General features: G+C 33.4%; 7 protein-coding genes across 12 annotated transcripts; 2 read left to right on the top strand and 5 right to left on the bottom strand.

Annotated features, from left to right (window-relative positions):
* Positions 1–1,076: 1,076 nt before the first annotated feature.
* On the bottom strand, positions 1,077–5,814 carry LOC108557831. The gene is made up of 8 exons (XM_017914507.1): positions 5,683–5,814; positions 4,168–5,406; positions 3,674–3,785; positions 2,739–2,796; positions 2,136–2,669; positions 1,901–2,029; positions 1,597–1,746; positions 1,077–1,482 (listed from the first exon to the last, which is right to left on the bottom strand). Exons 1-8 carry the CDS (start codon positions 5,695–5,697, stop codon positions 1,299–1,301), a joined length of 2,421 nt encoding a protein of 806 aa, XP_017769996.1. The 5' UTR covers positions 5,698–5,814; the 3' UTR covers positions 1,077–1,298.
* A 1,643-nt stretch (positions 5,815–7,457) lies between these two features.
* On the bottom strand, positions 7,458–9,270 carry LOC108557822 (UDP-N-acetylhexosamine pyrophosphorylase). The gene is made up of 3 exons (XM_017914496.1): positions 9,212–9,270; positions 9,043–9,157; positions 7,458–8,987 (listed from the first exon to the last, which is right to left on the bottom strand). Exon 3 carries the CDS (start codon positions 8,977–8,979, stop codon positions 7,579–7,581), a length of 1,401 nt encoding a protein of 466 aa, XP_017769985.1. The 5' UTR covers positions 8,980–8,987; positions 9,043–9,157; positions 9,212–9,270; the 3' UTR covers positions 7,458–7,578.
* Positions 9,271–10,022: 752 nt separating this feature from the next.
* On the bottom strand, positions 10,023–13,520 carry LOC108557833 (palmitoyltransferase ZDHHC15). 4 transcript variants are annotated; one of them, XM_017914511.1, is made up of 8 exons: positions 13,171–13,520; positions 12,984–13,105; positions 12,575–12,919; positions 12,474–12,500; positions 11,992–12,121; positions 11,810–11,936; positions 11,239–11,319; positions 10,024–10,284 (listed from the first exon to the last, which is right to left on the bottom strand). In XM_017914511.1, exons 1-8 carry the CDS (start codon positions 13,325–13,327, stop codon positions 10,197–10,199), a joined length of 1,077 nt encoding a protein of 358 aa, XP_017770000.1. In that variant the 5' UTR covers positions 13,328–13,520; the 3' UTR covers positions 10,024–10,196. The 4 variants fall into 4 exon arrangements, with proteins under 4 accessions (XP_017770002.1, XP_017770003.1, XP_017770000.1 ...); XM_017914513.1 differs by lacking the exon at positions 11,239–11,319 and having other exon boundaries at positions 10,023–10,284; XM_017914512.1 differs by lacking the exon at positions 12,474–12,500.
* A 255-nt stretch (positions 13,521–13,775) lies between these two features.
* Positions 13,776–15,246, top strand: LOC108557824. Its single transcript, XM_017914498.1, has 5 exons — positions 13,776–14,034; positions 14,092–14,305; positions 14,360–14,698; positions 14,762–14,944; positions 15,004–15,246. Exons 1-5 carry the CDS (start codon positions 13,880–13,882, stop codon positions 15,127–15,129), a joined length of 1,017 nt encoding a protein of 338 aa, XP_017769987.1. The 5' UTR covers positions 13,776–13,879; the 3' UTR covers positions 15,130–15,246.
* Positions 15,247–15,341: 95 nt separating this feature from the next.
* On the bottom strand, positions 15,342–18,289 carry LOC108557832 (prolyl endopeptidase). 3 transcript variants are annotated; one of them, XM_017914508.1, is made up of 11 exons: positions 18,136–18,289; positions 17,960–18,065; positions 17,682–17,889; positions 17,198–17,624; positions 16,983–17,136; positions 16,717–16,917; positions 16,212–16,660; positions 15,934–16,146; positions 15,740–15,876; positions 15,497–15,687; positions 15,342–15,429 (listed from the first exon to the last, which is right to left on the bottom strand). In XM_017914508.1, the coding sequence occupies exons 1-11, from the start codon at positions 18,177–18,179 to the stop codon at positions 15,364–15,366; spliced, it is 2,196 nt and encodes a 731-aa protein (XP_017769997.1). In that variant the 5' UTR covers positions 18,180–18,289; the 3' UTR covers positions 15,342–15,363. The 3 variants fall into 3 exon arrangements, with proteins under 3 accessions (XP_017769997.1, XP_017769998.1, XP_017769999.1); XM_017914509.1 differs by having other exon boundaries at positions 17,960–18,062; XM_017914510.1 differs by having other exon boundaries at positions 17,960–18,062; positions 18,112–18,186.
* A 545-nt stretch (positions 18,290–18,834) lies between these two features.
* LOC108557823 (alpha-endosulfine) lies at positions 18,835–20,237 on the bottom strand. The gene is made up of 4 exons (XM_017914497.1): positions 19,947–20,237; positions 19,734–19,775; positions 19,553–19,678; positions 18,835–19,498 (listed from the first exon to the last, which is right to left on the bottom strand). The coding sequence occupies exons 2-4, from the start codon at positions 19,767–19,769 to the stop codon at positions 19,316–19,318; spliced, it is 345 nt and encodes a 114-aa protein (XP_017769986.1). The 5' UTR covers positions 19,770–19,775; positions 19,947–20,237; the 3' UTR covers positions 18,835–19,315.
* A 598-nt stretch (positions 20,238–20,835) lies between these two features.
* LOC108557830 (26S proteasome non-ATPase regulatory subunit 1) lies at positions 20,836–23,993 on the top strand. Its single transcript, XM_017914506.1, has one exon. The coding sequence runs from the start codon at positions 20,980–20,982 to the stop codon at positions 23,941–23,943; it is 2,964 nt and encodes a 987-aa protein (XP_017769995.1). The 5' UTR covers positions 20,836–20,979; the 3' UTR covers positions 23,944–23,993.
* The last annotated feature ends 343 nt before the right edge of the window (positions 23,994–24,336 follow it).

Genomic DNA, 24,336 nt, shown 5'->3' with positions numbered 1-24,336 from the left:
TAACCGAAATATTTTCGGAGATAAGTCAGCTTTTGTGATTTCTTATGAATAATTCGAATACGGAGAAAGGATTGCCACTTCCTGTATCACGGATACATTGCTCATTGATTCCACGTACGGCGGCAAATTCGAATGTTTATCTATATTCTTTAAATTTACGCCGTGTGGTCACGATTATTAAAATTATGTATTATAAAGTAATGACTATCTAGAGCAACAAAACCAAAAACATGATTTGCTGCATTCTTCTACACTCGAAATAAATTCATATAGTTATTAAGTCATAAACATTTTTTTTCATTGATTAATTTATTACCAAATATGTGACTCATCAATCCAGTTACTATCGAATAATATAGAAACTATGGAACTACTTGCAATTTTTATTATTTCATATTATGGCAAAAATATAACCATTTCAAAAATGACTTTATTTTCATTTAATATTATTGAGTTTACAATAATTCATAATTTTTGTATCTAATTTATTTAATTACTACAAAGTATTAATTTGATTTTATTGATATAAAAGCCGGACAGAAATACTTATGGTATTTGCTGCAGTTATTTTTGTTTGTTTTATTATTATTGAGACTTGGAATAAAGATTATTATTACTTTAAAACAAATCTCAAATTCAACTCGTGACTCAATTAGTATTTGCAAAAATGTTAATTAAAAATCATAAATATTAGGTTCATTTGTCCAGCATCAAAAAAAAAATAGTTAATAGTTGCTTAATGTTACTGTTACTTTATAAGAATTTAGTAGTTTGTCTAATTGATTGATTATCGAGTAGGATAGAGTACAAGTTTTTGGTAGGTGTTTTTCTTAAGGATACAGTAAAAAAAAATACATTAAGAGAGGTTGATTAAACGTAAATAAATAGCATATTTATACATATAATTAAAAATATTTATAAATAGAGTATTACTATAGATCTACATCATATATTATTCTGCTAATTTCTTTAATTTTAAACGTGTACTCGTTCCAAACATCCACGTGCATAAATTATATCAATAATAATAATTTATTAATCTAATACGTATATTAAGGAGAATTTAAAATTCGAAGTATAATCACAAAATAGTACGACCCTTCCAGCGTTTTCTTTACTTCTCTCTTGCTATAATAACAGATTACAAGAAAAGAAAACCCGTTTGTGCATTTTAAGAGACATTGTCAATATGTCTCAAAATTTAATCATAAAGCTTATTAAAAATAATAGAAGTAAAACATATAAAACATAAACAAAACGAAATCAAATAAAACTAAACTATAAAACAAATAAACATATTATTGAGGAATCGAGCCGGTTACTTCATCACAAAGCGCTGCCAATGCCGAGCATTCTATATTCTTTTGATCAAGTGCTTGTTGGATTGATTCCACCTTTATTTCTAACCTTCTAGTAATTGTTGTTAGCTTGTTTACTTCAAGCTGGTGTTCCTTCTTTAAAATCAATATCTCTTTGTTGGACCTGTAAAGAAGAAAATACATTTAGTTTCACTTTTTATATAAGTTGTTAATTCTACTCGATATATTAAAATAATCCATAGGTAAAAATATAATTTTAAAGTCAACCAATACGTACTTATCCAACTGCGACTTAGCGTGTGCTTTCAGCATGTTGTAACGTCCCTCGTTCGCAATAGCCCCCTCATGTGCTGCCTCCAAGTTTCGTAACAACGTCTCCTCGTTGTCCTTGTAGCCAGCAATGATGTCCTTGCTCCTTTCGTACTTCCTACAAATAAAATAAGAATATAATATCGAATATTATCCAAAATTTAAGTAGTATCAAATTATATCCAAATCAAATCCAACTTTAATGCTATTATATTGTATATATCCAAGATATTGTTTATAAAAGCTTCATAATTGTTTTAAGGTTTACTCACGTGTGCAGGTCGGAGAACGACATTTCCAAAGTGGCAAGGTGTCGTTTAGCTGTATCATGTTCCTCTTTCAGTTTTTGGGAAGCATTTACCTTCTGACTAAACGTACTCTCATATTCGGTCATAATAGATCTAAAAAAATAAATAGTTATAATAATGGTAAATAGAGCAGTGCACAAGCCAAGTAAGAACAGTTATAATTAAATTAAATATAATAGATTATATTATTATTACTTACTTAAGTTTATCTTCACTAGAAGATAATAAGTTTAATTGAGACAAGAGCTCTTGTTCTCTTTTTTTAAGTGAAATATTTTCACTTTTTAGGGTCTGCAATTCTTCGTTGTTTCCTAAATCATTTGTCAAGGCTAACTTGTCGTTTAAATTTTTGATCTCTTGCTTCAAGCAATTTTCTCTTTTTTGGGCCTCACCCTGTGACTTCAAAATGACTTCATCCTTCTGATGAAGCTCCAATTCCAAAGAAGATTTATCCTGTTGCAGCTGATTTAGCTCTAACTTTAAAGCTGTCATTTCCTCCTCACATTTAATTGAATTCTCTAAAGAATTCTCCATCTTTTGTTTTACCTCCTTTATTGCCTGGGGTAAATTCTCAACAAATCTGTTATAATCTACTTCATCACCAGCATCAAGAAATTCTTTTAGCTTTTTGATAGCTATTTCTTCTGGAGCTCCAGAAAGATCCAACAAATCTTTAGGTTCTTTCGATTGTTCTTCTGTAGGTATTAGTCTAATCAATGGTTCCTCTACTTGGCTACAAGAAATAGAAGTAAAGTTATAAAATATGATTTATGTGGAATAGTATTAATTAATGTTAGCTTACTTCTTAGATGAATAGTATGGGTCAAAAAGTTGCAAAATGCTCTCCCTAGGCCTTTTGACTGAAATTAAAGAAAACAGAAATGTTTATTTTAGATAAACATTGTAGACAATATGCGATTTCTGCTTTTGAATCTTTGTTGTTTATGGTGTTGCAGTACGCACTGTAAATACTGTCAATATATCACTAGACAATTTAAGGGATTTTCGTTATGTTTTTAAAACATGTGTTTGCAGGGCGTTTAATGCTACGTATATGACATCACTCCATACAGAAGTATGACAGATTACCGGCGGTAGTGAAAGAAAAAGAGTGGGGGAAGCCCGTTGAACCCGCAATGTTATCAAGACGAGATTACACAAATAAAATATAAGACATAAGCCAGAAACTAATGAATAGCGGAGCTATGTACCTAATTATACGGCAAATCTCTTTTCCTTAAAGTAAACCTCTAACTTGACGACACACCCAAAGAAGAACTGAGAATGCATCAAGGTAACATCGTCTACGACCGTATGTATGCCTTCAATAAGGATTAGAATCTGTTCATTCAGTCCAGTGGCGTAACCGAAGACTATTAAATATTATTGAACACATACAACTCCACTATGATAAACAAAGTATTTACAAACTTTGACACTCGCATATCGGAAACGCTCCTTTGCTTAACGGAAAAGCAGTATTTCTTTTTATTAATTTCTTTGTGACTCAGTAAATTGTAGCTAATTGAATTACAAATAATAACTAAATGATTATTGTTATTCAAACAATAAATAAGTTTATAAACAATTACTGTAAATGTATCAAATTACAATTGTTATTGTTTTTAAAGCATTTCAAATATTAAATAGGCAACATCATGTATTTTTGGCATTATGTGGTGCCAGATTTACTTGTTACTATACATGTTATTTAAAAATAGAAATAAAAATGCTCACCAGGTGTAATTTCATCACTGATGATAGTTGTATCTATACTATCATCACCCACATTCTCCTTGTCTTCTGCTGTATAGGGATTAACAGGGTCCTTTTGGCATATCATGGTGACCTGAAAATATATAAAAATTTAAAACACAATTCCCACTTTTATTTTTATATGCCCTTCCTAAAAAAAAGTTACCTCTTCATTTAAAGTAAATTGAACATATTTTTTTAACACATTTGAAACAAATTCCATTGCTATAAGGATAAAGAAGCAAATGATAACATCTAACCAAAATTGCACACAGAATAGCAATTCTAAAAATAATATTAACTTGAAGGTTGCAAGTGTAAACATTTACTAATATTTCTTGGATGTATAGTGAGTGGAATTGTGAGCACATATTAAAAATGCAACAGCAACACTAAGATTTTCTCCCACAATTTCTAGTTATTTTTAGTATATAGAGTAATCACCCCAAAGACAAAAGTGCTATTAATAAACTTACATCGGATACAATAACTGGTTTAAGAGGACTTATAATGGGGTGCTTTTTGACATCTTCAGAAATATCAAATATGTCTGATGAAGATTCATCCGCGATTATATTTGAATTATTTTGACTCATTAAGTCAACTTCCTTGGTGATTTCTGTAATTGGTGTCAATATGACATTTTCATCAAGACTCTCTGTTTTGTCCTTTGATACTGTTGTATCAGTAATCTCTTCAAATGTTAGATCTAGCTCATCAACATTTTGTACTGATTCATCTAATACTGTGGTATTGCAAAACTCTTCAATTGTAAGAGCCGGAACATCACCATATAAAGATGACATATCAAATTTGCGAAGCAGCTCCATGTTATCCAACAGTGCTTGCCAATCTAGGGGCGGACGACGACGATGACGCCAGGCGTGATTTCGTTTTGGTGACGGTTTATAATATAGAATGTTAACCATGGGGTTGAAGGTAATATGTCGTCTCTTAGGTGTTCCATCTTGATTGGAATTAATGGTATCTGCGGAACTAGACGTCTCCAATTCGCTGTAATCATCACTCCTCAAGAGCTCTTCTGACTTGGATAATCTGCTATGCATGGTTGGATCTAATAGAACGGTTTCCTTGGATGTATCCAATATGCCATAATGGTCGCTCTTCAAGAGCTCTTCAGATTTGGATAACCTTTTATGCAAGGTTGGGTCCTCCGTGTACTTCTCTAATGTGTCATAATCATCACTTTTAAGGACCTCTATGGACCTAGATAATCTACTATGTATTGTTGAATCAACATGAATTGGTTCATTGTTTTTATCCAATGTGCCATAATCATCACTGTTCAAGGTATCTTCAGATTTTGATAATCTGCTTTGCATGGTCAGATTAATGTTTTTAGATGTATCCAATGTGGTACAATCTTGAGAATTAATTGTCTCTATTGACCTGGGCCTATTTTCAATTCTTCTTGGCTTTTTCCTAATCGTAATATTTCGCATATCTTCTTCAGATATACACCATGTCCCCGCAGTAACTGAACTTGCTTTAGATTGATGAGTTTTGATCTTCATCTTCACATCCTTGGTTGATAGTACTGGCAGCCTCCTTGGTACTCTGCTTTTAAGAGCCGTCTGTATTGTATGTAAAATTTCCATGGATCTGGAATTTCGAAGCTCTGGTTTCCTCCGATTGCTAATATTTTCCATCGAAATGGACCTTCTTCTTCTCAACACATTTCTTGAATCTCCATCCTGTAATACAAACTTATAATTTCATTTGTGCTCTATTCATAAACTGTTTCAACCCTTAGAATAACTTCCTCACATAGACCTAAATTTTCCCGCGCTTTTTTGAGGTTCTTTGGGATAATTTTTTTTCCAAAAAAAAAGTTTCAGGTTTGAATGGGTTAATATTGCGTACTGAAATTGCGACCTAATATTTTTTAGGAATAAAAAGGTTCAGCAAAATGTATAATCTAACTGCTAATGAAGTTAAAGAATAATGTATATATATTCTTATAAGCTTACCGTATCGTCAGACATTGTTGATTATCACCACTTCCAACCACTTCTCTCAAGAAAAAAATCTGAAAAGTTTCAACCGTCCTACACATCCAACGAACAACAAACGACTGTGGCGAAGCGTACTTTGTAACTTTATTATAACGAAAATTCGCGAATTTGCAACCAACATTAGAACATGAAAAATGAAAATTTCACTCTTTCAACTGGTTTTATCAGCAAACCGTGTACTATTACCTTTAGAAGAATACATCATTATATTATTCATTAACGCCTTCATTCATATCAAAAGTATTTTAAAAGAAATAATGCCGTTTCGCAAAATAAATTTATTTTGTTTTTCTTATAATTATTTTTGCAAACCTGGAATTTTCAAAAAATAACGGTCAATTGTTCTTCAATTGTTTAAATTTTTTTGTACACCATTATTACGGTTATGCAACCCGCCGAATATGAATTAATTATTAATAAATAATTAAAATACATGATTTTTCTCTTAATTTTCAGCATTATTCGTTGCGTTTACACTTACTTATGCCATTTCCAATATAATCTTATAGGATTTTGGCATTTCTTTCAGTCTAATTACTTAAATGATATATTGTCACTTCAACAATGATTTTGAATATTTTGAGCATTAATTGTAGGATCTTAACTTATTAACAGCAATCTGAGGCTGTTAACATTCATTTACACCCCCTGGACAAGTTACATGAATGATTTTTATGATCTTTACTTGTATCAGTTTCAGTTAACATTCATTTACATTACCCGAACAAGTTTCATGAATTTTGATTGATATCAATAAATGTTGGCTTTCTTTAACTATATCCCAAAATAGCTTGTTATTATCTATATAACAACATATATTTAGATTTGGTATAATTTGTATTTCTGTATTAACACATGATCTGCCATTAGAACCGAACAAGACCATATATGTTGTTTTATTAAAAGAAATTGTTATCAACAACAATGTTTATCAATGAAATCTTCCTTCTTGGATATGCCCAGTTTTATAGACTAAATGATATCATGAGATATAATTAACTGCAATTGTGTATGAATTACATAACTACTGTATTTTGTTGATTGAATACTTCAGTAAATTCAATAAGATTTATATCAATAAATGTGGGCTTTATTTAATTATATCTCAAAATAACTTGTTATTCTCTATTTAACAACATATATTTAGATTTTGTATTTCTGTATTAATACATGATCTGTCATTAGAACCGAACAAGACCATATATTTTGTTTTATTAAAAGAAATTGTTATCAACAACAATGTTTATCAATGAAATCTTCCTTCTTGGATATGCCCAGTTTTATAGACTAAATAATATCATGAGATATAATTAACTGCAATTGTGTATGAATTACATAACTACTGTATTTTGTTGATTGAATATTTCAGTAAATTCAATAAGATTTATATCAATAAATGTGGGCTTTTTTTTAATTATATCCCAAAATAGCATTTTATTCTCTATGTAACAACTTATATTTAGATATTTCTGTATTAACACATGATCTGTCATTAGAACCGAACAAGAACATATATGTTGTTTTATTAAAAGAAATTGTTATCAACAACAATGTTTATCAATGAAATCCTCCCTCTTGGATATGCTCAGTTTTATAGACTAAATGATATCATGAGATATAATTAACTGCAATTGTGTATGAATTATATAACTACTGTACTTTGTTGATTGAATACTTCAGAAAATTCAATAAGATAAGATATAGAATAAAATACAAATATATTTGTTCATGTGTTTTGTTTATTTATAAAATAGCAGAGTTTATTTAAATATTACATTATTTTTAAGTACAAATATTGAAAGTAGGTCAGACGTCAATAGTGGTAGTTGTTATATTTATAATTAGATCTGATTATACAAGATGCATAGGCGAATTAATCTGTTTTCCAGAGTACTGTTCTAATCCCTCCCCAGCATATGATAGTAATGGACAGATCTCAACTTCATCCCCGACAACTATAGCTTTGACCTCCTCCAAGTATTTCTTGTGCAACCTGTACAAATCTCTTCTAGCTGTACTGGGACAGTCTTTTCCAGCAGAATCAGCATTTTTCAATGCACTAAATTCAGTATCCCTAGGAACTTCCCAAACGACGAAATGAGAACTGAACTGGAAGACATCAAATACAAATTTTTCAACTTTAATTCCATTTGGTGTTGAAGGTTTGATAATCTCAGCTTGATCATTAATATATGGAATCTTCTTTTTGGCAACATGTACTTGCATATCCTTATTTGCTACCTTCCTGAGGAAGTCTGCAGTGAAGAAGTGATTGCAAATATTTCCAGCATTATAGATGAGACTGCCATCAGGATTTGTAGATTCTGCTTGTGCCTGGGAAATCTCACTGTACTCCACTACTTGGATTTTATCCTTAACTTTGCAAATGACTCCAACAGCTTCATGTGGTGAAGACTTCTTTACGACTTTTGCTGCACAGTCTGAACCCTTCTCTATGCAGTAACCAATAAAAGTCGGATCAGCCACCTTTGTCAGTATGTTATCAACACTGTGTACATGAATATTTTGGATACCTCGAGTTTGGAAATCATCTAATATACCACTTATCTTAAGTGCTTGGTAAATGCCTCCATTGCCATCTGGAGCCATAGCCAACTTGTCTTTTGCATCCATTAAGATTTTTCCATCAAAGTCAAAGCAAGGCATCAAGCCTTGTTTAAAGAAAACAACATTTTCCTTTTCCAAATTAAAGTAATTATTTTCAGTCAGATACTTCTGTGTTGCTTCATATGTTGGAACACTTGTCATGATATACCAAGTTATTTTACCATTCCCATTAAACTTCTCATTGGCTATCTGCTGGACTTTCTGTATACGCTCTGCTTGCAGTTGGAACAGAGATTTGTTGCTGAGTAAGTCAACACTATACATTCCTTTTGGATATGATACACCAAGTCTAGTTCCTTGTCCTCCAGCCATAATTAGAACAGCCACAGTACCTTTCGATATTTCTTGAAGGCCTCTGTTGTAGTAGCTTTCCCTCAGAGTAGGGTCACAATTCTCATATGAACCTAGTTGCTCAGATGAAACAGGCTCCATGAATGTGTCTAAAAGCTGGCCTTCGCTTTCAATGGATTGCTGAGCATCCTGAAACAGCTGTCCCATCTTGTGAAAATCAATTTCCTGGAGCTTGCACAGATACTGCTCTTTCTGCTCAACACTGAGGTCATTGTAGAATCTCAGGAGATGTTCCTGATTGTTTTCTTGAAGGGTACTTCTCAATTGCTCCATCTTTTAAACTAAAGCAATATTTGCAGATAGAGAGGTTTTATAAAACGTCAACGTTTTACTTACGAGTTCTAACCATGGAATGAGTAGAGACTGGGTCAAGCTTTTACCAGCTATAAGTTTCAACCTCTCACTCGATATCTACCACGCCCCATTTACGACATTCACCAACTTTTACGTTCTATAAAATCACCATGTAATATGATTGAATACGTGACCATTGGGGTTTATTTACCTTTTATTCTTGCTTGTATGATTATTTGTGACAATCATTCAAATTCCAGGAATGCCAATCTGTAATTTCAAGTCTTAAAAAAAACTGTACTTAAACAAATTAAGAACTGGGCAAAGTACATGTTTTAAGAAGTACAAATATTTTGAATTTTAAATGGCAATATTAAAGAAATCGGAAGTTCAAGGCTGACCACTATATGGAATGCTAAATATAACCTTTCGAATGCACTTTCTCGCAATTAATTTAATTCAGTAAAATTACATAACTTCTAGTTTTTCGACCATAAAATTTCTAATACAATCATTTCTTAATGAATGAATTATAAAATTGTAGGAATCATTATGTTGGATTTACTCTTATAGAATTAAATAGAAAATAAAATCATTTTTAATGATTGCGAAAGCTTTGTTCTAACATGTTAATTAGCTTTTGTTGTAAATGGGTTTCTAATTAAGAAATTTATTTACGTTAATTAATATATATATATATACTTACTATATGTATAGGATTATTAATCAAAATAAATATTTCAGTGGAACTGAAATATATTGATTTATAAATTCTTTTTCCTGGTATAATTATTTTGTAATACTCCATAATAAAAAAATATAACAAATTTTAGGAAATTTCGTTTCTGATTAAATGATGCTTCTGATAACACAATTGTGATAGAGCACGTACAAAAATACACACGTACGGCTATTATTCTGTTATCACTTAATCTGTAGGAGGAAATTCGCAAACATGATAAGATATATACAATAAATTGAGTGCCATAGGTTTAACGAGTAGTTATGACAATTTATTTTTATCATATATTACAATTGTTCTATCTCTGGCTGTCCTGTTTCAGGATATATTATTTTAAATTTAAATATATATTTATATATATATAATAACATTTGGGGAATGTTAAATATTTATAAAATCACAACTTATAGTACTCTAAACATGTGGAGATGAGGCTAAGCTTGATAGGGCTGTTTCATTCGTCTTCGTAATTTATTTCGTACAACAACTCTTCCATATCCTCAGTTGAAGGACGTTTATCGAACGCAGTTCCATCACCCAAACTAGAAACATTAAAGATCTTTACAATTCTAGTAGATCAAATAAAAAATAAAAAGCCAAATTGTCTGAATGTGTGTCTGTCTGTCTATCTGTAACGCAATTATATAAGCTGACCGAGTGGCAGCAAGTCCTTGTTGATTTGCTGCTAAGGAATTATCTATATATCTATAAATAAATGACGGGGAATAATGTCAACTTATTATGCAATGAAGAATTCACAAAATCATAGGATGAGATTGATAAATAAATGTGATAAAAGTTAGAGCATTTAATATTGTTTATAAATAAAAATGCAACTAGTAATTTGGTAATGACAATTTATTTGTAGCAATTACAAAAAAATAAAATAAAATAAAGAATAAAATTTAAAAGAAAAACAAAGACTAAGAGAAAACAACAAAACATTAAAAACAAGTTAAAGTTACAAATAGAAGAATGCCAGAGAAAAGAATGACCAGATCGAGTATAGGTATTATTACTTATACATTATTTTTTTTTGTTTACTCGTATTAGTTATTATTAATCACTGTTTTGTTATTATTGTTATTTCTTGTGTTTCTTTCTTTTCAGGGAGGAGCGGTGCATTTTTATTTACTTATTGGCAAATAAAATACGGTTTCTTCCTGTTTATTTACGTATGCGCAAGAAGCACCAATACAATCCCAAGCAAAATGAAACTTGCAACCGCCAGTATCAGAAAAGTTTACAACAAATGAACAACAAAATAATAAATTTAAAAACAAAAATATAAAAACTTTTTCAGGTATCCAATGAAATTGCATATATATAGAGAGAGAGAAAGATAATTATAGTACGTATTTTATGAGCAACAAATATTAGTTAAGAGAGAGCGAGAGAAATGGCAAATTGAGCACCCAAAAATCTAGTCCACTGATACTGGCTGGTATGTCTGCAACTGAGCCTAGTTATCTACATTTGGACTCAAAGTCTCTGACCTGGTCTGTGAATTTTCCATTGTGTGATAGGAACTGGACGGTGGCTGTGCACGAACTGGGTAGATGACACCGTCCACAGAACTACAATCATAACATTACTCAAAGATATATCGCATAGTCCTTAGCAACAAATCACAAAACTAAGCTATAGAAACATAAAAAAAAATAATACAACAACCATTTGCACGTTCGACACCCACATTCCATTGCAAAACGAATCCTCGATGAATGATGCATATTCAACAACAGAAGATTAAACATACAGTAATACCTCGTTTAATTCTAACTCATTTGAAATATACCGTATTTTATATTGAAAATTATAAACGAATCTTTGTGATTAATCGAGATAATACTGAAAAATATTATTTGTAGCATGCAGCAATGATAAATTAGAAACCAAATATATATAGTTAAATGTAAGCTAAATCGTAATTCTATTAATTTTATTATATGTAACCCACTTTAGAATATTTTTAGCAAAAAAGCACGTCATGCAGATAACGATATAGATATGATTCATTATTCTAACAAGGATTTGTTTGGTGTCTGATAAACTTGTAATACATACGTTGTAAATACTGGTACCAGCCAAAGCTTTGGATTTTCTCCAAAGACTTGCATGAAATTCTTTCGCCTACCCAAATTGAAGCCGTCCCTGTCCGGTCCATGGTAGAAGACAGGCGAGCGGAATGCCTCTGAAAAGATCATTGTTAACAGACGAACGGCCCTTTGAAATATATTCAGGCTTACCTAAGGTTGTTCGGTTAACTGAGACCAAGTAGATGTGATAAAAAAATAAAGAAGCCAAACTAATAGCAAACATAACAGCCACAAAAAAGAGGAATAATATATGAAAACGTCCCATTCCCTCAAGGCCTCCCTATAATACAACAAAATTATTAAAACAATTCATACATAAATGAGAATAACTAATGTTTCATCATTAAGTCAATAGGTGATCCAAAATAAAAATTCTAATCAATAAATGATCAGTAAATGTGATAAAAAAAAAAGTAAATAAATAAATGTTGACTTGATGTAGAAAGTACTAAGTGAGTTTGAAGGAGTCAACTGCGTTGACTCATCCAATTAAACACATTTAGAAGAGATAGAGAAAGTATAGAAAGATGGAATTGAGCTGGGGATTGATGAATATGATAACAACAATAAAAAAAATTATATGAAGAACTGTGTGTTTCACTGAGTTTTTCTTTCATTTTGTTAGATCTTACCAATGGTTCCGTACTGTGACGATGACCCTGAACAAAATGAAACAAAAAAATAGAGGGAAATTAAAAGGAGTATAGAGAAGAAAAGATGATGCTGCACATACCCTCCAGAAGGTGATGAAATATTGTACTGAGGTCATTGAGATAAATAAACAATACAGTAATGCATATCCTAGGAATAATATAAAGAATTTGTAATTAGTGAAGCACACGCAGTTGTTGACCCAAGGACAATGGTGGTCCATTTTCAGTACACACTCTCCACACACGGAGCAATGATGTGATCTGTCTGGCTTCACATGCTTGCATTTCTCACAATATCTCACATTCCCATTAATCGTGCGATTTCGGTTTGGCAGATTTTGTGAAAATCTCTCTAAGATTGCATTCTGCATCTCTTCAGTTTCAGCATGAGTTAATCGTTCTAATTCACCTTCAGGCAGTTTGAACTGCAAATATAAAAAACGTCACTGTTATCAATCAACTGAAGGTAAATAAATGTAAGAACTTTACCTGTGATGGAACTTGTCCTATATTGGTGAAAATTGTTTGAAAATATGCCCATATAAACATGAAGAATAACAGATGATAAACTACTAAATATATTACTTTTTGAATTGTCGACTCTATAGTTACTAGAAGAGAAATAATAGAATAAAAATGTGTATTTTATAGATGGTATAAATGAAGATAGACTTACTTATACACAATTGCACTACAAAAGCATAGTATGACCAAACAACAATACTCAGTATAAACAAGACAGGCACCCATTTCACAGCCTTAATGCATACGGAACAAGTCCCTTTATTTGTTGAGGTTGTTGATGAACTCCGAGACCCAGGTATAGCCATCATTTAAATTTCATCTCATTCACACCCACATTACATTAATGAACACTTATATTAATTGCACTTTGGAGGACGTCAACCGAACAAAACTATTCAATTATTCGGTGAATATTTATCTTATTGTTTCTATTTTTCATACACCAATATTTACTGACTATCCACAACTATCACAGACGCTGACATAGGTACAATTTGACAACGATTGTCAATTATCAACACACCGATGCGACATCTGCAGCCAAAACAGTATATTATTTATTTAATTTTAAAACCATAAATAATAAACATTAAACGATTTTAAACATATAATTATTTAGTATTAAAGCCATAAAACCTAACTGTAACAAACAAAAACTATAGTATATTAATTTTCATTCAAAAATATGCAATTAATTAATAAAGACTAGCGACATCTATGGTATATTTTGAAATTACAATAATTTCCTAACCTCTGTTAAGAAATGTTTCAGTACATTTCTGAACCTCAATATTTACTATTTACTATTTACTTTATTCTTAATGTTAGTTAGTTAATGTTTATTCATTACTTCTTCAATTATGGATGATAAAAATAAGAAGCCTATAAAAACCATGAGCAGACTGTCTTCCCTAGCAACTAGAGACTTCAACTTAGGTGGCACTAAACCGAAGAAAGTTTATACCCCAAATCTAAATGCAGTAAGAAATAAAAGTGAAAGAACCACAAAAGTAAAGTAAGTAAGACCCTGTTTATTAAATACAACTTAATTATATATTTAAACAACTTCTAGTAATGTTATAAAGAAGGAGAGATTCAAAACCAGACCTCAGAGATCCTTCAACAAAAATTCTCAAAATGATCGTTTTGTACAATCGTCTGGTGTTTTCTCTGAAGGTACTGCATATGTTAAAAGGCCGACCATATATTCAGATAAGCATGCTGCTCTTCGTGAAGCTGGTACAAGTTCAGGCATGATTAAGCCAAAATTAGGACATAGTATATTAGTAAGATGAACGAATTATAAATTAGTATTATTTCTTAAGAAATTATTGTTTTAGATTGATCCAGAGTATGAAACAACTGTGGTTGAAGATTTACTTACATATGATGAAAACGAGCCTGAAAATGATGATGGCTATCAGCCAATTGTATTGCCTTTAGCCTCAAATAAGACTAATTTTATTAATTCATTTAAAGTAAAAAAAGAACCAGAAATGAATGTCAAAAAGGAACTGGATGAGGATAACATAGAACTGCCTAAGGTGAATGGTTTAAATATTTGTGATGGTCCTATGAACATTTCTGTGAAGGAAGAGAATGTTGATATACATGCGCCAATAAGTTTCATAAGCAATAAAAATTATGATAATGAAGATTATCCAATATCTCTAGTAAAGGTTAGTGATTGTATCAAGTAAATGATTATATGTAACTGTTGATTCATTTAAAATTCATTCTAGTTACCAGATTCATTACCGGGAAAGGGATTTGATGATGATAATAATGTAATTGATTATACTCTAAAGCAGATGCATGAAGGGAAAATTGGGAAAATTCTAGTCAGAGCATCTGGACAAATTGATGTTGTAATTGGTGCTACTAATTATACTTTGGATGCTGTTGAAGCAGCTCAATTCACAGAAGTAATTAATTACTTGTTGAAGTATAGGTACAGATTTATGTAATTATTTTCTGTTTGTAGGAACTGATGTGTACATCTGATCAAAGTGAGTTGAAAATGGAGCCGTCAATTTCCAATATAGGTTCCATCAAAGAAAAATTCGTAATATCACCTGTGTGGACTGATTTGCTAATGAAGAAAAAATGATCATACTATGTCCCCGGATGACTAAGCTTTAAGTGACGTTATTATACAAATCACTTGAGATTTACTTACTCTTTATTTTCATATAAGAATAACAATAGTTAATATACAAAAGAAAATCGCGCCTTTTTTTGCTATCAATATATAGATATATATTAGTATTTAATTAATATTGTTTATTTTCAAAAAAAAAATAATTAAGAAGATTAATGCAGTTGGGAACCATCAAATTTATTGTTATTCGTGGAATTCCAGGTTTGTTGACTTTGCTATGAAACAAAGCGTGTCAGTGACTTCTTCGATCTGCGAAAAGAAAAACAAATGTGAGAATAAATGCACATGCATTAATTAAAAGATTATAGATTCATACGAGTTTAGCAGTTGGTTTTCCTGCGCCGTGTCCAGCCCTAGTTTCTACACGAACCATCAACGGATTCGTCTGCTTGGGAACGTTTCCAATCTTATGCTGCAACTCGGCGATGAACTTCAACGAATGCAAAGGAACCACCCGATCGTCATGATCAGCAGTTAAAAGCAATGTCGCTGGATATTGCACATCTCCTGAAATCATCATGGCATCAGCATGGTTGGTTGTGCATATGTATCTACATACCTTCTGGTATTTTGATATTGTGCAGAGGTGAATATTTGTAAAGATAATCAAATCCTTCAGATGTCTCTGAAGAACCATAATCGGACTTCCAGGCGTACCCAATGGTAAATTTATGGAACCGCAGCATATCCAAAACTCTAAAAATCCATTATGATATAACGTTTTTACTGACAATCATACTAACAAATAATTACCCGACTTGGCAAATAGCAGTAGCAAAGAGCTGTGGAGCTTGGTTTATGCAAGCTGCGACTAGAAGGCCACCGTTTGAACCTCCCAAGATGGTCAACTTATCAGAATTAGTGTACTTATTTTCCACTAAATATTTAGCAGCATACTGGAAATCGTCGAAGCAGTTCTGCTTATTAGCGAAACGACCACCATTATGCCACTTATCGCCGTATTCCCTACAAATGTAATAAATTGTATATTTATGGTGCATAACTTGTTTTATGTATGTATAAGATCTTACCCTCCTCCTCTGATATTGGCTACTACGAAGCATCCATCGAAATGATTAACGAAGACTAATCTCGAAACGGAGAAGGACGGAGTAACGTTAATATTAAATCCACCGTAACCATAAAGCATGCAGGGTTTAGTGCCATCCATGACAAATCCTTTCTTGTGGACTATAAACATGGGCACTTTAGTTCCATCCTTGCTGGTGTAGAACTCCTGCTTGCTCACGTATTTCGATGGATCAAGATCACCGACTTTTGTTTCATGAAAGACGGTCTGTTTGATCGTAGACCCTGAGAAATCCACCTTGTAGATTATGTTAGGTGTAAGGAACGAGACGAAGCGGTAGAACATCTCTGTATGCTCTCGCTTGCCAGATATCCCGTTAATGGTACCCAACTCAATAGGGAAATCCATTATTTTCTCTCCTGATTCCAACTTATGTAAAGATAAAGTATTCTGAAATATTTAACTCTATTAGTTATGTTCCCAGACAAGGCAATTTCAAACATTACTTTAACATCCCTGAGATAACACAGTACTAATTGATTAGTATTAATCGCCTTCCCCCAGTCCAGCACATCTTTCTCATGTTCAGGTACCAAAGTAGACCAGTTCGCTTTATCTGGATTATCGAAATCGATGACAATAATGCGATAGTTCGGTGCATCTTTGTTAGTACGGAAGAAGAATTTGCTGCCGTTATTAGTAATATACTGAAAAAAAAAATCAAAAGTTTTAGTACTATTATTAATAAAACCAGTCCAAATACAATATTTACTTCATAATCAGCTTCAAGTTCAGTAACAACTGGTTTAAGATTAAGTTTCCCAGTGACTTCACCATCCATGCGTGCAAAGTAAAGCAAATTATTCTTACACCCCTTAACAGCTGTAACTACTAAATATTTGCCACAGTAACTAACAGTTGCTCCTCTGGAAACATTAAAAAATAAAATTAGTAAGTAGTTGATCTAATAATAATACAATACCATACATTCTAAGTTGTGGGTCATCAAACTCAACCACAACAAAATCCTGAGATTGATCAGTGCCCAGACAATGGTAGTATAACTTCTGGTACTCATTGCAGTCAGTTTCTGATCCATCAGCCTTGCCCTGTTTATGTAGATATGCACCATAAAAGAAACCCTTGTTGTCATGCATCCAAGTCATTGGACTGAACTTGACCTTTGTTAAGATTTCATTGTAATCCTTGCCAGTCTCTACATTCCTGAATTTAATCTCAATCCAATCAGAGCCACTGCTGCTCAAGCCATATGCAAACACCTTGCCATCCTCAGAAAACTTAGAGGTGGATAATGCTATGGTACCATCTTTGGAGAGTAAGTTTGGGTCCAAGAACACAGTAGCCTCACTATCTAAACTATCTAATTGGTAAATAACACTCTGATTTTGAAGCCCTATAAATATCAATAATTATAACATATGGCCATATGGTTAAATAGAAATTATTAAACCTGTATTCCGGTACTGGTAATATTTGGAGCCTTGCTTAAATGGAGTAGAATATTTCGGGTAGTTCCAAAGTTTAGTAACACTCTTATTGATTTCTTCTTTGAAGGAGCATTCTTCAATGTAGGGATGAGTAACAGCATTTTGTTCTTCCACATATTGTTTAGTATCCTCAGCATCAGGGTCTTCAAGCCAACGATAGGGATCTGCCACCTAGACAAAATAATAAATAAACTTTGAAATATGATTGACAGAAAGATTATGACAAGTTATCATTTTATACCTCAACGTTATGATAAGTATCTTTCACGTCCTCCCTACGTGCAGATGGGTATTGATAGGCCATTGTTGTGATGTAGCAAAATCTGTTTTGAACAACTGGAACTCTGCTACAAATGGGTATAGAATAAAAATAACATAACCTAAGATCCTTACCTATATCATTTCTTGTTATCTCACCTGAATTTGCAAAAATTTCTTACTAATCTCCAGCAGAATGTCATAAGCACAAATAATTTGATGTGCAAATATTTAATACGTAAATAGTGAGATTACTAAAGTATATTTTTTTATAAAATTTGTGCCGGTAATCTAATGAACGTCATTGGTCATATTTTACAGAAAATTGGTGGAAAATCTAAGTCGATTTTCCAGCTTGGATTCATCTTAGGATTAATCTAATCCAAATATAATATATTTTATTTAAGCCCATTGCATAATACAAATATATTATATTTATATCATAAGCTCAGTGTGTTTATTTTATGCAATAATATTTAAAATAAAACAATATATCCTTTCAAATTTATTAATGAGAAAATACAAAGCCAAGCAATAACAGAAAAATATATATTATAATATACATTTCATCAAATTCTGTATATTACAATTTCAAGAGATAATACTTAATTATCCATAATGAACAAACATTTGACTTGTTTTTCTTGGATCAAGTTCAATGGGTCAATAGGATATTAGTCAGATATCCCTTTAGCACAGATTTTTTTAAAATTTTGTTCTATATTTATCAGTCTGACCTATAGGATTGATTGATATAAGTTGGAAAATATAGTAAAAAACAATAAATAGTTTATGAGCAATATCCGGTATTTCCATATCGAGTAGTTAACTTATTTTATGTGTATAGAAAATCACCGATTTACTGAGAGATGGAAATACCGTGCCCAATATATATTTTATTGGCAAACATACAGTTACAAAAATTTAAACGGTTCAATAAATACTGCATTTTATTAAATGACTAATAGACGAACGTATTCGAATACAGCCGGTGTCACCCTAGAACCGGTTGTTAAAAACTCTTATATTCCTAATTCCAATAACTATAGTATTAAGTATAAGTTAGCGAAAATAAACATTACATATCGTTTGCGTTGCACATGGAGCAAAAGTAAAGGAATACGAAACAAGATTCAAAATGATTTTAATACGAATAAAAATGTTTGTATTAAAAATAAACGTTTCGCTATTGTGTTAACAGATTCCAGTGCGCAAATAAAATTTAAGAGAGATGAAAATAAATACAAAAAAATTTACAAAATTAGGAAACAATATCTACAAGAGAGAAATATATTGGGGCTGCATTTGCTGTTTGATTCGCCGCTGATGGACTGCAAAACTAACTGGGGTTGAACTTAGAAGTTTGAATAATAGATGTCTTCCGGGCAGGTACAGTCTCAGGTGTTGGGATTGCATCACCAGTGGCATTATTCACTGGATCTGTCACTTTCAATGGCTGTTTGTTGATGCCACCAATCTTCTGTTTTGCCATCTGGTAGTCACCTGAATCGAAGAATTTTTGCTGCAACAATATATGTTCATGTATGCTTTCTCAAGAGCTGTCACCTATAGTTACCCCTTTGGCAAGACGTTTCTGTAAGAAGGCTGAGTGAGCACCAATTGGCCTGCTCGTTGATACCCCAGCTGGATACTTGGCCTTCAACTTCTCTTCCTCAATCTTCTCCACATCATGAGGCGTCATCTGAAAATTGTATGCATTAGGTAAAATGATCAGTTAGGTTTTCCAATTGGATTACCTCTGCTCCCTGCTGGTCTTCTGCTTGCTCACTCATGATTACCTAAGAAGCAAAGAAACAATAGATGATTACTTAAATAATTAACGCTTCGTCACATGCTAGAAATATTTATATTGTGAACGAAGACATGCAACAAAAGAGGCTTTTTTCTAAGTTGAAAAAAGTCTGGATTTAAGCGATGCGGCGTCTTACAGATCGTCGAAGGAGACTTACTTGCAACTCTGCTTTGGTTCTGTGTAGTTACGAAGAGTTTTTAGCGGCGTTTGAAGGGAAATAACGGCGAAACACAAACAGAAATTTGATAAATTTGACAGGACGGTAAAAATGATTGCTGCAGATCGCTCAACAAAAACATGGAGACAAAACTGGCAGCCTGCTTTCGGTTCAGCCCGTGACCACTTCGTCGCACAAAACCACACGCAATATTCTGCAATGTTCGATGGAAGGAGACAGCCTGTTGCAGAATGCTCGTTTTGGATAGAGATGCACACTGGACGCGTTCTGACGTGCTCTAAAAACACACTGAAAATATTGACCTTAGAACAGTTCAAACCTATACAAACGCTTTCGTATGAGGCAGATGCACAATCATTCAAGCACAATACCAACGGATTTCTTCCGTTACGAAATTCAAATATTCAAATTTTTAAACTTGCAATAACATGTTCTTAAACATTTCACCAATAAACAGAACCGTGGCTACACATTACCTCATCAAGCTTTTAGAAAAATCCAATTGGATTCAGTGGTTGCAACACCATAGGCAAATAAACTACTTAAAGTTAAACAAGAAATAGTAGTTCTAACATACATATTGCTTATAAAATATCTTAAGCATCAGAAAATTATGTTTAACGGTAACAAAATTGTATAAATAATTGTAATTAAGTTAATTCTATTAAGTTCACTATGAAAATTTAACAATTAGTTTAGATCAAAAAATGTCCAATTGGAAGTAATTTTAATATCTATTATTTTTACAATTATTATTAGAAAAATCAATTTAAAAGCTTATTTTATATTTTTTACAAAGTATATATTTGTTTATGAAATGCATAGTTAAGAATAGTTCTAATAAGAACTACGATGACGAATCTTATCCAGGTGTCGCTGTAATCGTCGTGATACTCACAAAATTTTGCTTAACGATCGAGGTTATGTGCTTGTTATTCTGACTGGCAGTTTTTGTTCGCTGCAATAAAGAAGATTTCGCGACAGAAGTGTTTTAGTTATTGTTAAAAACGCGATGAATATAACGTCGGCAGCGGGGATTATATCCCTTTTGGATGAGCCCAGGCCTGAGCTGAAAGTGTTCGCTTTAAGGAAACTCGATTCCATTGTCGACGAGTTTTGGCCGGAGATATCGGATGCCATCGAGAAGATAGAAATTTTACACGAAGATAAGGTGTTCCAGCAGCACGAACTTGCAGCCCTCGTCGCGAGTAAAGTGTATTATCATTTGGGTTCTTTTGAGGATTCACTGACCTATGCACTGGGTGCTGGTAGTCTCTTCGACGTCAATTCCAGATCAGAATATGTGGAGACCATCATTTCAAAATGTATTGATTTCTACACACAGCAACGCACTGGTATGGTGGATGGGAGCACTACTGCCAAACCCATAGATGCCAGATTGGAATCCATTGTAAATCGTATGTTTATGCGCTGTTTGGAAGATGGCCAGTATCGTCAAGCTGTTGGTCTGGCTCTGGAGACCAGACGTATGGATATCTTTGAAGCTGCTATCACCCAGTCTGATGATGTTGCGGGAATGTTGATATATGCCTTTAAAGTGGCCATGAGCCTTATCCAGAACAGAGGTTTCCGTAACTCTGTGCTCAGATCTTTGGTTGGTCTGTACCGTGGATTGGCCACACCTGATTATGTCAGCATGTGCCAGTGCTTGATTTTCCTGGAGGACCCAATGTCAGTTGCAGAGATTTTGGATAAATTAGTTCAAGGAGAAGAAGAAAACCAGTTGATGGCTTACCAAATTGCCTTTGACTTGTATGAGTCTGCAACCCAACAATTCCTTGGTCAAGTTCTTGAGGCCCTGAGAGAAACAGTACCTATCCCAGCTTTATTGGAGAGTAAACTTAAGGCAAAGGTCACAGAAGCTGTAACTGCTGATGCTACTGACAAGCCGGCAAGTAAGGAAGAAAAGAAAGATGAGAAAACTTTGGAATCTCTAAATCCACAAGAAAAAGAACATCAGTTGAGAGTTGAGAAGCTGCATAGTATTTTGTCTGGAGAGGTTTCTATTGAATTACATTTGCAGTTTTTGATCAGATCCAATCATGCAGACTTATTAATTCTGAAACAAACAAAGGAGGCTATTAGAGTTAGCATTTGCCACACAGCTACTGTTATTGCTAACGGTTATATGCACAGTGGAACAACCAGTGATCAATTTTTAAGAGATAATTTGGAATGGTTGGCTCGTGCAACTAATTGGGCCAAACTGACTGCCACAGCCTCTCTTGGTGTTATCCACAGAGGTCATGAACAAGAAGCATTAACCTTGATGCAAAGTTATTTACCAAAAGAAGTTGGTCCTAGTTCTGGATATTCTGAGGGTGGTGGTTTATATGCATTGGGATTGATTCATGCCAACCATGGAGGAAATATTACTGATTATCTTCTTGGCCAATTGAAGGATGCCCAAAATGAAATGGTCAGACATGGAGGATGTCTTGGTCTTGGTTTAGCATCGATGGGTACACACCAGCAGCACGTTTACGAACAACTGAAGTTCAACTTATACCAAGATGATGCCGCTACCGGAGAAGCTGCTGGTATTGCCATGGGAATGGTGATGTTGGGATCCAAGAACGCAACAGCTATCGAAGATATGGTATCTTACGCGCAAGAAAGTCAGCACGAAAAGATCCTACGCGGTTTGGCTGTTGGTATTGCCTTTACCATGTACGGAAGACTCGAAGAAGCAGATCCCTTGATTGCCCAATTAACATCTGACAAGGACCCAATTTTAAGAAGATCTGGAATGTACACCTTGGCTATGGCATATTGCGGAACTGGCCATAATCAAGCTATTCGTAAATTACTCCATGTTGCTGTTTCAGATGTTAATGACGATGTACGCAGAGCTGCTGTAACAGCTCTTGGATTCCTGCTATTCAGAACACCAGAACAATGTCCAAGTGTCGTCTCCCTTTTAGCCGAGAGCTACAATCCGCACGTCCGTTATGGAGCTGCTATGGCTTTGGGAATTGCTTGCGCAGGAACCGGTTTGCGCGAAGCTATTGCCCTTCTAGAACCAATGGTAATGTTCGATCCAGTTAACTTTGTCAGACAAGGAGCTTTGATAGCATCGGCCATGATCCTGATCCAACAAACAGAACAAACATGCCCGAAAGTTACCTTCTTCCGTCAGTCCTACGCACAGGTAATCACCAACAAACACGAGGACGTTATGGCGAAGTTCGGAGCCATTCTTGCTCAAGGAATAATCGATGCAGGTGGCAGGAATGTCACATTGTCCTTGCAATCACGCACTGGACACACCAACATGCTTGCAGTCGTGGGAGCATTGGTCTTCACACAATATTGGTATTGGTTCCCGCTTGCCCACTGCTTGGCATTAGCTTTCACACCCACCTGCCTGATTGGACTCAACGCTCAATTGAAGATGCCAAAGCTTGAATACCGATCGAATGCTAAATCCAACGTATACGGCTACCCAGCTCCCTTGGAAGAGAAGAAACGCGAGGAAAGGGAAAAAGTTACGACTGCAGTGTTGAGCATCGCAGCCAGACAAAGGAGGAGAGATCATGACCGCAAGCATCGTGACGAAAAGATGGATGTCGATGAAGATAAAGAAAAGGAAAAGGAAAAAGAAAAGGAGAAGGAAAAAGAGAAAGAAAAGGAGAAAGAGAAGGAAAAGGACGACAAGAAGAGCGATGATAAGAAGAAAGATGACAAGGATGAGAAGAAAAAGGAACCTGAACTAGGCTACGAGATATTGAATAACCCCGCTCGAGTAATGAGGCAGCAGTTGAAGGTTGTCAGCATCGTCGATGGAAGCCAGTACGTTCCAATGAAGGAAGTTTCTATTGGAGGTATCGTCATGGTTCGCAATTTAAAACCTGGAGAGGAAGAGCTGGTAGAACCAGTTGCTGCCTTTGGACCGAAAGCCGACGATGAGAAGGAACCCGAACCTCCAGAACCGTTCGAATGGATGGAAGATTAAATATTTATTATTATTTTTAATATATTTACATTTAAATAATCCGTGATTTTGTATTCAAAAGTCAAAAAAAAAAATAAATCTTCAATAGCATTTTGTTTATTTTTGTTTAATGTAATCGTATTTACAAAAAAAGGATACTGAAATAAAAATATTTCTCCGTAGTTTTCGTCATGTTTATTTTTTCTATTAACTCATATTTCTTGCAACAATATTTATAATTTGTTTAACTGTAATATTGATAAGGTGTGATAAGTCGTAAGTTCGAACATTTCAATAGATATATTTTTATTTGTATTCTACTAACTTTTAAATAATCTGGTTTGTAACAAAATAAGTATAAATAATCTAATTCTTTCGTATTCTTTATTTCTGTTTAAAGTAATTGTATGTATT

The sequence above is a fragment of the Nicrophorus vespilloides genome, unplaced genomic scaffold (genome assembly GCF_001412225.1).
Source record: "Nicrophorus vespilloides isolate i.1.1-1 unplaced genomic scaffold, Nicve_v1.0, whole genome shotgun sequence".
NCBI lineage: Eukaryota > Metazoa > Arthropoda > Insecta > Coleoptera > Silphidae > Nicrophorus > Nicrophorus vespilloides.
This window is presented reverse-complemented; position numbering and strand designations above follow the sequence as displayed.

What these genes read in the sequence shown, in the direction of transcription:
- LOC108557831 (XM_017914507.1), bottom strand. An exon ending in TCGTTCTCCGACCTGCACAC is followed by an intron (nt 1,747 to 1,900) that starts GTGAGTAAACCT and finishes TTTTATTTGTAG; the next exon opens with GAAGTACGAAAGGAGCAAGG. An exon ending in GCTAAGTCGCAGTTGGATAA is followed by an intron (nt 1,483 to 1,596) that starts GTACGTATTGGT and finishes TCTTCTTTACAG; the next exon opens with GTCCAACAAAGAGATATTGA.
- LOC108557822 (XM_017914496.1), bottom strand. Translation starts at nt 8,979, where the DNA reads ATGGAGCAATTGAGAAGTACCCTTCAAGAAAACAATCAGGAACATCTC.
- LOC108557833 (XM_017914511.1), bottom strand. Translation starts at nt 13,327, where the DNA reads ATGATGGCTATACCTGGGTCTCGGAGTTCATCAACAACCTCAACAAAT. An exon ending in ATTTCATCACCTTCTGGAGG is followed by an intron (nt 12,501 to 12,574) that starts GTATGTGCAGCA and finishes CATTTTGTTCAG; the next exon opens with GGTCATCGTCACAGTACGGA. An exon ending in ATGGAAAATTCACAGACCAG is followed by an intron (nt 10,285 to 11,238) that starts GTCAGAGACTTT and finishes TAATGTTTCTAG; the next exon opens with TTTGGGTGATGGAACTGCGT.
- LOC108557824 (XM_017914498.1), top strand. Translation starts at nt 13,880, where the DNA reads ATGGATGATAAAAATAAGAAGCCTATAAAAACCATGAGCAGACTGTCT. An exon ending in GAAAGAACCACAAAAGTAAA is followed by an intron (nt 14,035 to 14,091) that starts GTAAGTAAGACC and finishes AACAACTTCTAG; the next exon opens with TAATGTTATAAAGAAGGAGA. An exon ending in AAGCAGCTCAATTCACAGAA is followed by an intron (nt 14,945 to 15,003) that starts GTAATTAATTAC and finishes TTCTGTTTGTAG; the next exon opens with GAACTGATGTGTACATCTGA.
- LOC108557832 (XM_017914508.1), bottom strand. Translation starts at nt 18,179, where the DNA reads ATGACATTCTGCTGGAGATTAGTAAGAAATTTTTGCAAATTCAG. An exon ending in TTACCAGTACCGGAATACAG is followed by an intron (nt 17,625 to 17,681) that starts GTTTAATAATTT and finishes TGATATTTATAG; the next exon opens with GGCTTCAAAATCAGAGTGTT. An exon ending in GTTATCTCAGGGATGTTAAA is followed by an intron (nt 16,661 to 16,716) that starts GTAATGTTTGAA and finishes TAAATATTTCAG; the next exon opens with AATACTTTATCTTTACATAA.
- LOC108557823 (XM_017914497.1), bottom strand. Translation starts at nt 19,769, where the DNA reads ATGAGTGAGCAAGCAGAAGACCAGCAGGGAGCAGAG. An exon ending in AAGACCAGCAGGGAGCAGAG is followed by an intron (nt 19,679 to 19,733) that starts GTAATCCAATTG and finishes TACAATTTTCAG; the next exon opens with ATGACGCCTCATGATGTGGA. An exon ending in AGAAACGTCTTGCCAAAGGG is followed by an intron (nt 19,499 to 19,552) that starts GTAACTATAGGT and finishes ATATTGTTGCAG; the next exon opens with CAAAAATTCTTCGATTCAGG.
- LOC108557830 (XM_017914506.1), top strand. Translation starts at nt 20,980, where the DNA reads ATGAATATAACGTCGGCAGCGGGGATTATATCCCTTTTGGATGAGCCC.